Consider the following 12,847-nt stretch of genomic DNA (forward strand, 5'->3'; position numbering starts at 1 on the left):
CCTAATGAAGATGATGGCATGGTGCTGTAGTAATGCTGCCGGCCTTGGTCCGAATGGCACGCGTTGTCGTTGTCTTCATCATCGTCGACCCGCACCAGCGGCGGAGGCTGATTTCGCGATACCGCGCTCGCGATGCTCGTGGTGGTCGCGGCGCTGCATGTTGGAAGAATATTGCCCTCACTCTTCGGGCCTTCCTTTTGCTCTTCTTGACGCTCCGATATTCGTGCAACAGCTCAGCTACGTCTTCAAAGACCTTTTCAGCCCCCTACGAGCCCAATTCAGGCGCATGGTCCTTCCACAGCACTAGGCATTCCTGTTCAACGTTCCTTGTCCTGTGCCTCAGTATGCTTCTTCATGTTCCGAGGTGCTTCGTCGCCTTCGCAGAGGTGGTACGGCTTGAGGAGTGATACATGGAGGGTGTCGTGGATCGCTCACTGCGGTAGAAGCCATAACTCGCTGGCCTGCGAGTTGTCTTTGAATTCTCGTAAGCTGAAGATGCCAATGTAGCGCGGTGCGGGCTTTGGACGCGTTTTGCCATTGGGTGATGGGTTCTTGCGTATGCGGAGGTTCTTGGTATTCAGTAGTACGGTTATGGCACCTTGTTTGAAGGTCATTGGTGTGTGATGCTTGTCATGATAGGCCTTCCGATACGCCTGAGCGTCTTCGTTCTCGCGGCAGGAGGTTTGCAACCGGCTTGGGCCGGGCAGCGTCGCGATGAATGGACCCAGTACTCCCTTTTGGCGAAACTGCATCTGGTAAGAAGCGAAGATGTCACCGTGCGGAAGATGTATCAGCGTGAACACCCAAACGCAAATCCAAGGATGCACCGAGAAGCTTGTGCTTACGATGGTACTTCTTCGGGACAAGACCGATGCCAAGAGAGCCGAGAAGCCAAAGTATGAGAAACTTGCCCGCGCAAGATGGCCGTCCTTGACCACCAGATCGATGCGAAGAAAGCCACCGGGTCATGCGTCTGTGCGAACACATTGTGCCAAAGAGATCGCACGTCCGGGTACTTGACGTTGGTGAGCCGGTCCGGTCCGACGACTCTGCTCTCCCATATACAGATCTGTACCAAATCGACGCTCTGCACCCTGACGCCCGCCAAGCCAACATCATCGACATGCGCCGCTTCTTCCGCGGGACATACGCAATGGAGAGCAGCCCTCGACCGCCCTGTTCACCGCTCGCTGGTGGTGCGAGTGCGTGCAGACGCAGAAGAGGAAGAAGACGGATGCCGCCACAAGGCACGGGAACACCACCAATATGCGAGTTCTCCGTAGACCGGCGACTTCGGCCGCGATAGCGTTTGGATGACGAATTTCCTCTTCCAAGATCATGTCCCGCATTGGACAACTGCATTGCCGAGCTTCGAGGGCCCATGAGGTAAAAAAGGCGCTCCCGATCCCCACCTAGGCGATTAACCCTTTGCCTTTGGACAGGCGACCAGCCTTGAATACCAGGAGGGAGAATCACATGGAAGCAGTCATCAAAAGGAGGTTGAATGAAATCTTTGAGTAGGACATCAAGGATAGAAGTGCTCAATTCAACCCGACCTACACCACTACGGCCAGGGAGACTCCGGCGCAGCTGGTCAAACAGTCCGTTTTACGTCCACATCCTTTCATGAAACTGGAGACACCCTCATCTAGAGAGAATGTTCGTTCCACGGTGCTTTATTGATGTTGATGTCTTAGCTTCTCGGGTTCCCATGCGATTCATTCTCGTCGACGGAAGGTTGTCTTCTGGGATCGCTGCTGTCAGGCAGATGTGAACCGGTATCGTGCATTCGTCGACAACTTTCGTGTCAGCTCATGCGCATAGCCTGACCGCAAGGTGTTCCTCATGACTTCGTCATCCATCCGTTGATGGAGACAGCTCGAAGCAGTCAGACTGTCCCAAGCATCGCGAGGTGAGCAGATAGGCAGGACGAGCAGATGAAATCTACCTTACAGAACTCGGCTTCTAGCTTTGAGCCGTCCGTGGCATCTTGATCAGGAGGAAGCTAGGCCAGAGGCGCTCCAACAACCACCAGTCCAACCACTCTCCTCCTTTATCTTCGCATCAAGCTTGCGGCTGTCGAACCACCCCCACCTGCACTAGCAGCTCTGGCGACCCGGAGGCTTTCTCAAGCGTTGCTCAGATATGAGACCTCAGCTCAAGATCACTTCGTCCGTGGGATCCGTCATCGATGTACCGCGCAGCACTGAGTGGACCAAGTTGTTCGAGGTCGACCTATACAGTTCCATCTGAGACACATCCGGAGTTTCGGGCAAGTATTGAAGATGCCACCGTTCGGGATTATTGAAGATTCATTTTCAAGAAGAATTCCCTAGTGAGGCCAAATCAGCTGGGCTTGCTTCTTCACCGATGAAGGGCGAGATTCTGTGCGTAAGATATCAGTGGATACATCATCATCCGGCCCGATCAAGATCCAGATCTCATGCATGGACTGCTCTGAGCAGACGGATGAGAACAAGAACATGGATATGGACGCAATTACCCTGCTGATGCTCGATTTGTTTGAGCTTTGAGAGCTCGATATTGGTGTCGTTTGTGGAAGCGTACCTGTGAAGATGGAAATCCAAAGTTCGATTCCACATCCTAGCGCGACTGGGCAGTGACACGCAAGCCCCAAGGGCCTGAAGCTTTTTGTGCAAGAGATCGGGTACGTAATTACAGGAACCGACGAGGCCACGATGTGGACCATCAGCAGAGATCTGTTCGAGGTTCTGATCATGGCCCATTTGCCTGATATGGTTCATGGATGTCATCGCTCATATGGAGCAGGCCTGGAGTACGACCACGTTGATGTACGCGTTCTGGAGCGACACTAAGATTAGAGCCGATACCACTGCCTGCGTGAGTTCAAGACTTCGATCGCTTTCCTGTTCTCGTGGCCTTTGCATACTCGACCGACGCACGATGATTGTTGTAGACGTGAACTTGATCGTGATGAGCCACGAGCGGCGGGAGAGGATTATGGGATGATGTGCTCTGTGTGTAAGACCACCAGCTTTGCCACGACGAGGCAGTGGTACAGCAGCCCGAAAAGGTACTGGTTGAAGGTTTGTTGTCTCGTTCTTCGCCAGACACGAGAGCACGTACAAGATCTCAGAGGGGGTTGTGACCGAGATCAGGGTGCTGAACTGGCGAATTTTCGGGTACAGCTCTTTGATACTATCCAGCATTACGTCTGCGTACCTGGCGAAGAACGAGATCCCGATCAGAATCATAAGCCCGGAGAAAACCAACGAGCTGTGTACAAACCTGGACAGGATCCTCATCATCTTCATGAACGGGACCATTGATGTGCTGCCTCACAGCCACATAGTCGATACTCTGCATCATCACTGGCCATGATCATCGCCGACGAAGTCGGAACACGATACTGTGCGCGAAGGAGAACATGATCGTAACCTTGACCTCAATGCGAAGTTGAACCAGCACGACCTCGCGTACCCGAGCAGGCACTGGACGACGATGTGCGCCGCGTATTTGATAGGGAGCATCATCGTCCAGAGCATGGGAATCATGACTATCATTCGAAAGACCACCGAGTCTGTAACCGTTCTCGCGGAGCTGGCCTGGAACGCGTGCGACAAGACAGGCGCTGAGATGATCATATGCGACACTATCTGCGAGGCTGGAAGAAACCCCAACTCCTCCAAGGCTTTCTAGGTCCTCGCTTCCCAAGCTCGGAATAAGCTCTCCGGCGTTCTGCTGAACGTGAAGCATCTGGCCATGAGTTTGCATTAGATGACTTTTTGTCGCCGAGAAGCCTATGGGGTCGTTGGTCTCAACGCTCAAGCTTGAGAGGCCTCGTTCATAAGACAACAGATGTGGATATGGCTGTCTGGAAGTGGCCCAGATTGGCTGCTGTGGTAGCGACTAGGTTTGCTGCGAGACTGAGTCTGACGATCAAGGCGGTTGCTGGATCTGCCTATCAAGATCTTGCTGAGAAGTGTGATTGGGCTTCATCTGCTGACCGAGGGTCCGAGAAGCTGGCTACACTCCGGCTTTGCCTTCGCCATGGTAGCTGGATGGCGATGCTAATACTGATAAGGCTGAAGCTGGTATTGGACTTGGAGCTGGAGGTGGAGAAGCTGACGTCTGATTTCCAGCTGACGCTTGGCCTGTGTGGCAGAGCAGTAGCTGCGCAAAACTTTCCCCAAAAGTTCCAGACCACGTCTCTCTTGCCCGTCATGACTGGATCCTCATCAGTAGTGGCTATTGCACAGGGTCTTAGTCTCTACTTCAACAAGTGCATGGTCCTGGGAATGTGACTGTGATCAAACCGATAATTTCTCTGGGCGGAGGCGGGATATGGTATTTCACGCTTCGAGCTGCTCGACATGAGCAATCGTGAAAAGAAAGTCTGAAGACATACACCAGAAACCAGCGTATTGTTTCCGCGAGCCTCAGGGATGGGTTAAAGCGACAGTACCGCGATCAGCAAAGGGCTGATGTGTGGTGTTGACGCCGCAGTCTCAGATATTTTCCACATTGACCATCAGCTCCATTTCCAAGTTTCATTAGCGACCAGGTGTCCAATCGTAGGAAGGACGATTGTCCAGATACCGCAGCAATGTCGGCAGACCCGTACTTCGCAATGGATGAACAGGCCTTGGTGTAGAGAAGAATTGCACCGAACGGAGGAAGCCTAGGTCTCACACGTTTAGGACACTTCGCGCTATGTCCTCGATCAATGCCCTCTTATCTAGCACTGGCGTACCGGTCCGCACCACCTCAGCAGATCATCAACCACTACTGTGCTCCACCTAATACTTCCCAGCCTGCACCGTCTGCCATTCACGAGACTGTTGTGCTGTCACCACGCGCAGGGCTCGCAAACCGCCTGATAAATATTACCTAGTAGCTTGATGAGATGGAGGATGGTGAAGCCGGGCTTCGTGACATTCTTCGGGTTTTGCAGAGAAACTCCGCACATCGCGCGAGCGTAGAGAGCCAAGTTGCGAGAATCCGTTTCATGCTTGCAGTAGGAAAAAGCACAATCACTGGGTAGGTTCAGACGGAGAAAGCTCCAGGAAGACCGAGGCTACCACAATGGGCCAAACCACGGGCAGAGTGCGCAATTTCCGATGAATCGGCGTCAACGGAGTCTGCTCTGTCCCAGCAAGGAGCGAAGCAGAGGACAGGGACAGGACCACATGAGCGGAGTGCTGCAAATGCCCAAGACAATTGTGACGACGAGTACACATCGCACAGTCAATGAGCAGGGCCAGCCGGTTCAAGTAGCATTGGAGCTGCTCAAGTCAAAGCCTGACTGAAAAGCTGAGAGAACAGCGTCCAACTCGGCTGGATGCAGCAGGGAAGAAGATTCGCAAGAGCTAAAAGCCATGGGCGAGGATCCAGACAACGCTGACCATTGTGTCCTGCCGCTTCGAGAGGCTCCGCCGACGCTGGTAGTGACTTCTCCGGCAACACCTCCTACATCAACACCATTCGCCCATCGCGAGAGTATGGGCAGGAGAGCAGAGTCTGGTATAGAAGAGATTTCGGGTTGGGCTCCAAGGCCATAGGTACTCTCCTTCCAGGAACAGTGGAAGACGCAGCAGATAGGATTAGCCTCCAACCAGCCTCCTCAGATCAGCATCCACAGGGTCTGGGGCTGTCAATGCTCGACTCCAACTGTAGCAAGGCAGAGGATAGATACCGTCAGACAAAGAAAGCGGATGACGTCGAGGGAGGCGAGGATGACAGCCGTAGTACCTGCCAGGGCACCATACGCCACGAGCACAAGGAGGAGCAGGTGTATCGATTCCAGCCGACGAATTGCGCGCATATGATTTGGAGGAGTAGATCTGGAGAATATTTCAATTCACGGTTGCGTCAGGCCCGAGGAAAGCTCAAACGTGTCTCGCGAAAAGTGCTTTCAACATGTATGTAGGTATCCGATCGCGCAAAGCTCTTGACGCCTGGCTTTTTCTCTGTCCCATTGTCCGTGGTCCATCGCCGCAAATTTGTCAAGATGGCGCAGAGACCAAGAGATCGAGCTACAACGACGACATCGCCTCCGCACCATGGCCCATGAGGCCACACGCGACTTGGAATTGAAGCTGGTATCGCGTGACGCCGAAATTGACGCGATCAATCACGACCTCGATCAGCGCAAGCGTAAGAAGACCATACCTGGCCTTATCAGGCAGTGAGAGGCAGACGACAGGCTCACTGAGGAGTTCAAGGGGCTGCGAACCGGCGCAAAGCAGGAGGCTCCAGCAGTGGAGGTGAAAGAGACGTCAAGGCTGATAGGTGTCGCGGGAGAAGAGCTGAAGCGATTGATTCGGAAGGGCAAGTCGCCGGTCGGTCTGGCGGAGAACCAGTGTCGAGAACGGCTATGCGGTGGTCTTGTTGCACGCTCTCGGGCAAGTCAGGATAGGCGATGGGAAGACGTCGGACTCGATGCGAGCCGTTAGGGGCGGTGTTCGTGGTAATGTTGTTGCAGGAAGGATGACTTTGGAGGTGGAAAACGTTGTGAAACTCCGAAACTGGTGGCTGCTGAGTTTTCTTGGCGGTTGTCCGCGACCCCACTTGAAACTTTTTTTCGCGCCGGTGCAGAAGCTTCACAACCTCACCTCTCTGGTAATCTCAATGGCGCAACTGACGGACATCCATCACAATGAGCTGTTACATTCACCTTGCGACAAATGCAATTTCCAGGCTTTCCAGGGCCTTGCAGATGACATGGTATACAACAGCTCGATCGAGGTCAAGACGAGAGTCGCAAGATATTCGAAACTTCACAAAAAATTCCCGGGCTCCACAGCGACCTTGAAATAGTGAGGAGACCAGTTCATCGCGGCTCCCACTCCCACTGTGGGTGATTCGCAGGTGGAATAGAATGATCATTATGAGCACGAAGCTACAGCATTGCCATTGGGACTACAGATGGGCAATGCATCGAGCGAAGGTTTGGCAGCCATGATTGACTAGCGCCGAGAAACGCAGAAGTTACCTTCTAATCGCTAGATCTCGCCATGGAACTTTCGTGAAGTCCGAGCCTTGTGCAATTCGCAGCATCGTGGTGGGTGCGGCTGTGCCACTGCAGAATTTGGCCTCTGGATGAGCTTCTCTACCATCTGTGTAGTTGCGAAACGAGAGACATGACATAAAAGCAACACAAATGATAATGGCTCGACTAACTCGCATCATCCCCTTTATTGGAACAAGCGTTCTTCACTGGATCGAGATAAGACCCTCCTTGCACGCAAGGACTCTGAGGGCCGTTGTCACTTGGATCGGTCGAACACACCATCTGCAAAGCTATTGTACCTCCAAAAGCAGCCGCGCCAGCACCATTTCCCGCGCAAGCATGCCCTAGCATCTGTCATTCAAAAGCTTAACATTCCCAATAATCAGAAGGCAAGTCCTGAAGTCCAGTGAGTACCAAGATCAACAAAGCCTGTGAGACCTGGCAATCACGAATGACTCCCGTGCTTCACTGATTCCTGACGAGCCGGAAGAGACTCTACAGCTCGAAGACCGTACACCCTCTAGCAAGAAAGAGCATATCAAATACTGAACCACAAGTGCATCGTGATACATTCAGAGCATCGAGCTGGAATCTGATACACTCGTGCTCTCAACGCACTGCCTAGCGCTGTATCACTCGACAGAGAAATGCCTTCAGACCTTGAAGCGAACGCAGAAGAACTCGGCACGAATGTCCATTTCACTGTCATGTGGTCCGTTGTCGGGTCCTCGATTTCAGCAAGTGTGGCTTTTCTCGCATTGCCAATGCACAGTCTCATGTGTTCTAGCAAGATGAGAACGTACAACGGCCCAACCTCCCGCAATCGATGCAGCCCAGTCGGTGCCAGAAACCCTGGATGCCACTGCAAAGGCAGGTGTGTCGTACTTCCTGGCCTCTTTCTTGGGCAATGGAGCTGCAGCTAGGAAAATAAATAACTTCAAAGACTCGAAAGCGCCAGGCAAAGCGCCAGTATAGACCACCTATGTGCGTATCAGGCTCCCGGACAACGCTGAGATACCATTGCTTATTGTATTCGATCTCATTTCAACTTGCCCATTAGCCCGATTGGTATGTCGGGAACCGTTTCCTAGCATTTTACCTTGTTGGCCCGGACTTTCACTTGGTGGATCCACGACATTGCATACCAACATAAAAAAGATTGGCAAACGAACACTACCCTGGGTAGTCAAATGCATGTTTCCCTTGACGATCTGCCGGGCAATCTCCCAGTCGCGAAGAGTGTCCGTAACGGAGCTGAAGCGCACTCTCGCATCCAGTCTAAAGACAATTGGAAACAGTTGGCCATCTACGCGCTAGGTCACAGTCACCATAATGAAAGATGCTTGCGCCTTGTGATGGGGTAGGCGATGATCTAAAGGCTCGACCGGAGGCTGGGCAAGGGCTTCACTGGTTGCTTCTTTTGCGGCGGACCGCCATGTTTTGATCAAATCTCAGGCTAGAATGCTGTCAGGTGTTCGACCGGCAGGCCAATAGCTCGAGATATGTGAGTCTATGTCCTCTTTGCCCAAGTAGGGCCGACGAGCTCACGTAGGCGTTGTTCCTGTTCTGGAGTCAGTGGCATATACATCCCATGTTTCTGCTCACGTTGCGGCATCTCCTTGTTTCTTTTGTGCATACTACGATTGCAGGGATTGTGAAGAACTCCTTGTCTCACACTGGGAAGGTAATTTTTCTGAAGTTGCCTTCTGCTACAGCGCTTTTTCCTCGAGTGAATACCTGGGTGAGAGTCTGTTTGCCTTCCGTACACCACCGTGGATGGTTGCCTAGTATTCACGAGAGTTCCAGCAGAGCTTCTGCGAGCCGCTGCTGCTGGAGGCCACAGCAGAGATGGCTCTGAAACAATCTCTGATCAGCACAGGAAGCGCCCCAAGCAGTCCTATATCGATCATGGCCCGTGGCTCCAAGAGCCGGGGAGCTGCTATTCTCCCGACGCGCGTGATGACGAATTGCGATCTCGACCTCAAACATTGTAGTGAGATTGATGTTGTAGAAGATCGAAAGCACTAGAGCTGAAAGCTTTGCTAGGGGTTGCAGAACATAGGTACAAACCTCCCACATTGGTAGACACTGGAATGCCGTGACGGAGTTTATGTCCAGGCCAGACCCAACATTCTCCAGGAGCCATCAAGGCAAGATTGAGACTTCGGACGCATTCGTAGGCATCTCTTGGGCGACTGAGAGTGAGTCATATCGCCCGAAAGGTTGCCTGCGCATAAGCACAATAACTGATCATGAAATGTTGCTCCTCGCGCAGGCGCTCGATCGTAACCAACTTCCTACGACCAACGATAGCTACCGAGGCGAATCTCAAGTTATACCTGCCTTGCAAAACTCCACACTTCGACTTGGACCCAAGCAGAAGCCGAAGCGTTGCATGTTGAGGGGCACGATTGAAAGGCCAAGGCCATTCTGGAAACCGCAGGTGCTGACATGAAGAAGATATCTACTTCCCCGATGAGAAAATCTCGGACTTTCAATTTTGGTTCTAGGTAAAGGATTACAGTAGCAATCTCCTCGTCCCACCCATTGATATCAAGTTTTGTCGCCGCCTTCTGAGACCCTTGGTGAACGGACGGCCATGGTTCTCTCGACAGGTAGCTCGAGGGCTTCAGCGGTAAACTGAAAATTCCATACGACGTCGTCGCCATATTTTTCAAGTGCATCCCGAACCATGCTCTTGAAGCGCGCCGTATCAGCACCAAACGGCTTTGTGGAAGGCGGCAGAGAATGGATCGCATAGTCTGATGTCTTCCTCGACCGGTCCACTTTGGCTTGCATTGTTTATAGTGCGCTTTGATGATGTGGAACAGGCGATTCGAAATTTGGCAGAAGCTGCGACCTGCGGTCGTGAGGCGCCAGCGTTGTATGTGAGCTGTACAAATGGGCTTCGCTTCGAGGGCTGGAGGCCAGAAACAGCCAACAGCCCACTAATCATCCTCTTGGTCCGGGTTGGCATGAAAGACCTTGCTCAATGGTTGGATGATGCCTAGGATACGTTGGAGAGACCTCCATTGTCAGCACACAGTGCTTTCAAATCGTAGGTACCGTTGGACCTTGGTGGTTGAGAACCTTCGGCGAATTTCCTGGCCGAGATCCCTGCCGCTGTGGCCAGCTGGGGTGCTCAAGGAGCTTGAGGAGCGTTGTAATGATGATCGCTGAGTGGAGGCTGAAAATTGCCTTGTCCGGGTCGATACCGAAGTAGGATGCGCAGACACTGGTGCGCTTTACCAGTGAGGTCCACGATTTCTGCCTCTGAAATTCAGGATCTGGCCTTGTCCGAATGGAGCACAAATACAGACGCGAGCGAACCAACCACTCACGGTCGCGATGGATGGCGCGAGATTCCGGACAGTATTCATTCGAGGCACTTCTTTATTGGTTGGGCTCGCGACGCCGTCGCTTGCATCAGTAGGAATTGGATGCAGAAGGTGATCTCAAATTTGAACCGAGCCAAGGTGGATGCATCGTTTCCAGAGTCGCGGACCAGATCAACCATGCCGCAGGTGATCGATTACATAAAGAATAACTTTCCTGCGCCCCAAGTGGCTATTGTCGGTGTTCTGGACCGCATTCGGCCAGAAGACATCAACGAAGGCCTTAGGGAGTGGTGGAAACAGATTGTAGGAGACCACATGAGCCGAGAGCCGAGAGATTTTGATCATGATAATACCCGTTGAGCTTTCGGAATGCCCTAGGTGGCAGAGGCTATCCAGTGCTGATGATGGCAGCCACGACCGGCTGGAGCAATGGCCCCGAAGAAGACCTGAAATGGGTTAACATATTTGGTATGCTGAAGAAAGGCCTCTCGCGCAAGAACTATGAGAACTCGGGTTGACGCCAGTTGCTGGTATGTCGACGAGAGTTCTGCAGAAGAGACGTAAGTGCCTTCATATCATGCGAGGGGAAAACTCAAGCGAGAGGACGGGCAGTGGGACCTTCTTCCAAGAAATGGAAATCCAGACAAGCCCAACAAGCGCTCCATGAAATAGTTTAATTGACTGAAGGACTGCGCCAGTTTCGAGTGACAGGATGCTCCACGACCGATGAGCGTAACCTGCCAAAATGACACTTTTTGGAAGCGATCGTCTCACACAGCGAAGCGCGCATAGCCTCGCGCATCTGTCGCTTGTCTATATCCATAATCAGAGCCTCTGCCCGCTACATTTCCGTAGATTCTGCACACTCCCGTCTCTTAACTCTTCGACTCTGAACGCAAACCCGGAGAGCTTGGTCAAGTCTTTACGCACCTGCCTTCTGTTTGCGCCTTGATTGATCTCGAGGAGGTGTTTCGGCGTCGCTGAACGATCACGATACCGTCGCACATTCGGAAGTCTGCGATGTGATCCTTTCGGCGGGCGGGAATAGCGAAGCGCCAAGTCGTGGCTACGTCTCTCGTTACTTCAGCAGCGGTCCAGCGGAAATGCTACAGATGCTACCGCCAGACCTTGTGCGGCAGAGTCGGCACACGAAAGCGCGCAAGTTGACGGCATAATCGTGCTGGGGGTGACATTGATCTTGTTGACGGAGATGAAAAATCTCGAGGGAACGATGTTCGGGGACGAAGTCACATCACCCAACTGATGAGTGAGTTCGTTACTACTCTCCAGCATGCCGGTGGTAAGAGGTGTGATGTGTCGGAAAGGTTTTCGATATGGCTGTGTTACGGAAATTCTGCGCGAGGCCCTGCAAGGCGATGTGACGACACAAGCGGCTGGCTGAAAGCGGAGTGCCGATCTTGCCAACATTGATCAGCCGGATGAAGGCGCGAAGAAGATGCGCATATACACGGAGACGGCACTGGGAGAAATTGGGGATGAAAGGCGGGATGCTGTTGAATCTGCGGCGCCTTTCTGCTGGGGTCTCTCGTAGAGCGTCAACAAAGCGACACCATGGCGCCCCAAGGGTCGCTGGCTGATAGCATCTTGAAAAAGCAAAAACGGGAACGGCGCTTGGTTGATGATGAAAGGTGGGATGCTGTGCGACGCCTCTCCTGGAGTGTCTGCTGGGGCCTCTCCTAGGCGATAGCATGTCGCTTCATGGGTCGCTGGCTGATGAAATCTCGGAACGGCATACACGGGAACGGCGCTTGGAGCAATTGATGATGAAAGGAGGGATGCTACTGGCTCTGCGACGCCTCTGCCGAAGTCTCTGGTGGAGCCTCTGCTAGGCGGTAGCATGTCGCTTCGTGGGTCGCTGGCTGATGATATCTCGGAACAAGATACAGAAGGCGGAGAGGACTGCAGAAGGTTCCAGTCAAGGACTGTCGCAGTCTGATTGTTGGTATTACAAGCCCTCAATGACCGTATCTTCATCTCTACCTTGCTGTATGACTTCCGTGCTCTCTGGTCGAGACTTCCTCTTGCTCGCTTCCTTTCATGCTCTTCCAGCTCCATCACATTGACATGAACCGCCATCCAACTGTTCGGATGGTCCAGTACAGCCCTTACGGCGTCGAGAAATGTGTAGATGTGCGTGACCAACTTGTTGGGCTTGCGTACAAAGCCTTTCGGGTCGCACCGAATGCACAGAAAGTTCTGCAAGGGATGCCTGCTTGCCCTGTCACCTGCTGACGGACGCCTGTCTGCATGCGTCGCCTGTTCCAGCGTCTCACGCCTGCGCTCATCATTTCGTACCTTCGTCGTTGATCTCGCTCATCACGGAGCGCCGGAAGCATTGCGGCAGTCGCACACTGATATCCCACGATTGACATCCAGTCGCAATGGTCTTCGCTTTTGAGCAGAGATATGTGATCGACTTGGGCGATGGAATTCGTTATGAGATTGGAGTTGGCTCGAGGAAGAGTACTCTGAGAATTGCATGGTGTCTTTCGAG

At 52.8% G+C, this 12,847-nt stretch overlaps 6 protein-coding genes across 6 annotated transcripts; 3 read left to right on the forward strand and 3 right to left on the reverse strand.

The window, feature by feature from the left end:
- Positions 1–10: 10 nt before the first annotated feature.
- Positions 11–2,308, forward strand: MYCFIDRAFT_180075 (uncharacterized protein; the record flags this gene model as incomplete). Its single annotated transcript, XM_007934054.1, has 19 exons — positions 11–223; positions 262–467; positions 508–556; positions 610–616; positions 640–795; positions 821–975; positions 998–1,193; positions 1,224–1,272; positions 1,307–1,340; positions 1,370–1,386; positions 1,443–1,485; positions 1,522–1,671; positions 1,698–1,770; positions 1,812–1,836; positions 1,875–1,895; positions 1,925–1,982; positions 2,010–2,078; positions 2,104–2,229; positions 2,267–2,308. 19 exons carry the CDS (start codon positions 11–13, stop codon positions 2,306–2,308), a joined length of 1,689 nt encoding a protein of 562 aa, XP_007932245.1.
- Positions 2,309–2,332: 24 nt separating this feature from the next.
- Positions 2,333–3,756, reverse strand: MYCFIDRAFT_180076 (uncharacterized protein; the record flags this gene model as incomplete). Its single annotated transcript, XM_007934055.1, has 8 exons — positions 2,333–2,604; positions 2,628–2,648; positions 2,699–2,776; positions 2,808–2,833; positions 2,856–2,893; positions 2,925–3,290; positions 3,325–3,342; positions 3,388–3,756. The coding sequence occupies 8 exons, from the start codon at positions 3,754–3,756 to the stop codon at positions 2,333–2,335; spliced, it is 1,188 nt and encodes a 395-aa protein (XP_007932246.1).
- Positions 3,757–3,784: 28 nt separating this feature from the next.
- Positions 3,785–5,823, forward strand: MYCFIDRAFT_180077 (uncharacterized protein; the record flags this gene model as incomplete). Its single annotated transcript, XM_007934056.1, has 15 exons — positions 3,785–3,796; positions 3,820–3,881; positions 3,914–4,226; positions 4,250–4,365; positions 4,396–4,468; positions 4,495–4,529; positions 4,561–4,632; positions 4,663–4,830; positions 4,895–4,913; positions 4,937–4,972; positions 5,004–5,204; positions 5,238–5,275; positions 5,303–5,391; positions 5,412–5,701; positions 5,731–5,823. The coding sequence occupies 15 exons, from the start codon at positions 3,785–3,787 to the stop codon at positions 5,821–5,823; spliced, it is 1,617 nt and encodes a 538-aa protein (XP_007932247.1).
- Positions 5,824–5,853: 30 nt separating this feature from the next.
- MYCFIDRAFT_180078 (uncharacterized protein) lies at positions 5,854–9,663 on the reverse strand (the record flags this gene model as incomplete). The annotated part of the gene is made up of 24 exons (XM_007934057.1): positions 5,854–6,017; positions 6,044–6,192; positions 6,218–6,558; positions 6,597–6,621; positions 6,659–6,903; positions 7,006–7,154; positions 7,189–7,338; positions 7,366–7,432; positions 7,464–7,512; positions 7,549–7,721; positions 7,765–7,974; positions 8,003–8,017; positions 8,044–8,258; positions 8,317–8,373; positions 8,403–8,444; positions 8,475–8,504; positions 8,543–8,631; positions 8,670–8,751; positions 8,790–8,846; positions 8,872–9,031; positions 9,072–9,156; positions 9,191–9,221; positions 9,242–9,321; positions 9,353–9,663. The coding sequence occupies 24 exons, from the start codon at positions 9,661–9,663 to the stop codon at positions 5,854–5,856; spliced, it is 2,976 nt and encodes a 991-aa protein (XP_007932248.1).
- A 23-nt stretch (positions 9,664–9,686) lies between these two features.
- MYCFIDRAFT_180079 (uncharacterized protein) lies at positions 9,687–10,850 on the forward strand (the record flags this gene model as incomplete). Its single annotated transcript, XM_007934058.1, has 6 exons — positions 9,687–9,725; positions 9,756–9,794; positions 9,826–9,989; positions 10,034–10,174; positions 10,215–10,687; positions 10,720–10,850. The coding sequence occupies 6 exons, from the start codon at positions 9,687–9,689 to the stop codon at positions 10,848–10,850; spliced, it is 987 nt and encodes a 328-aa protein (XP_007932249.1).
- A 52-nt stretch (positions 10,851–10,902) lies between these two features.
- On the reverse strand, positions 10,903–12,834 carry MYCFIDRAFT_180080 (uncharacterized protein; the record flags this gene model as incomplete). Its single annotated transcript, XM_007934059.1, has 8 exons — positions 10,903–11,069; positions 11,107–11,173; positions 11,197–11,406; positions 11,443–11,686; positions 11,721–11,877; positions 11,904–12,549; positions 12,579–12,648; positions 12,674–12,834. The coding sequence occupies 8 exons, from the start codon at positions 12,832–12,834 to the stop codon at positions 10,903–10,905; spliced, it is 1,722 nt and encodes a 573-aa protein (XP_007932250.1).
- Positions 12,835–12,847: the final 13 nt, after the last annotated feature.

The sequence above is a fragment of the Pseudocercospora fijiensis genome, assembly GCF_000340215.1.
Source record: "Pseudocercospora fijiensis CIRAD86 unplaced genomic scaffold MYCFIscaffold_13, whole genome shotgun sequence".
In the NCBI taxonomy this organism is placed as follows: domain Eukaryota; kingdom Fungi; phylum Ascomycota; class Dothideomycetes; order Mycosphaerellales; family Mycosphaerellaceae; genus Pseudocercospora; species Pseudocercospora fijiensis.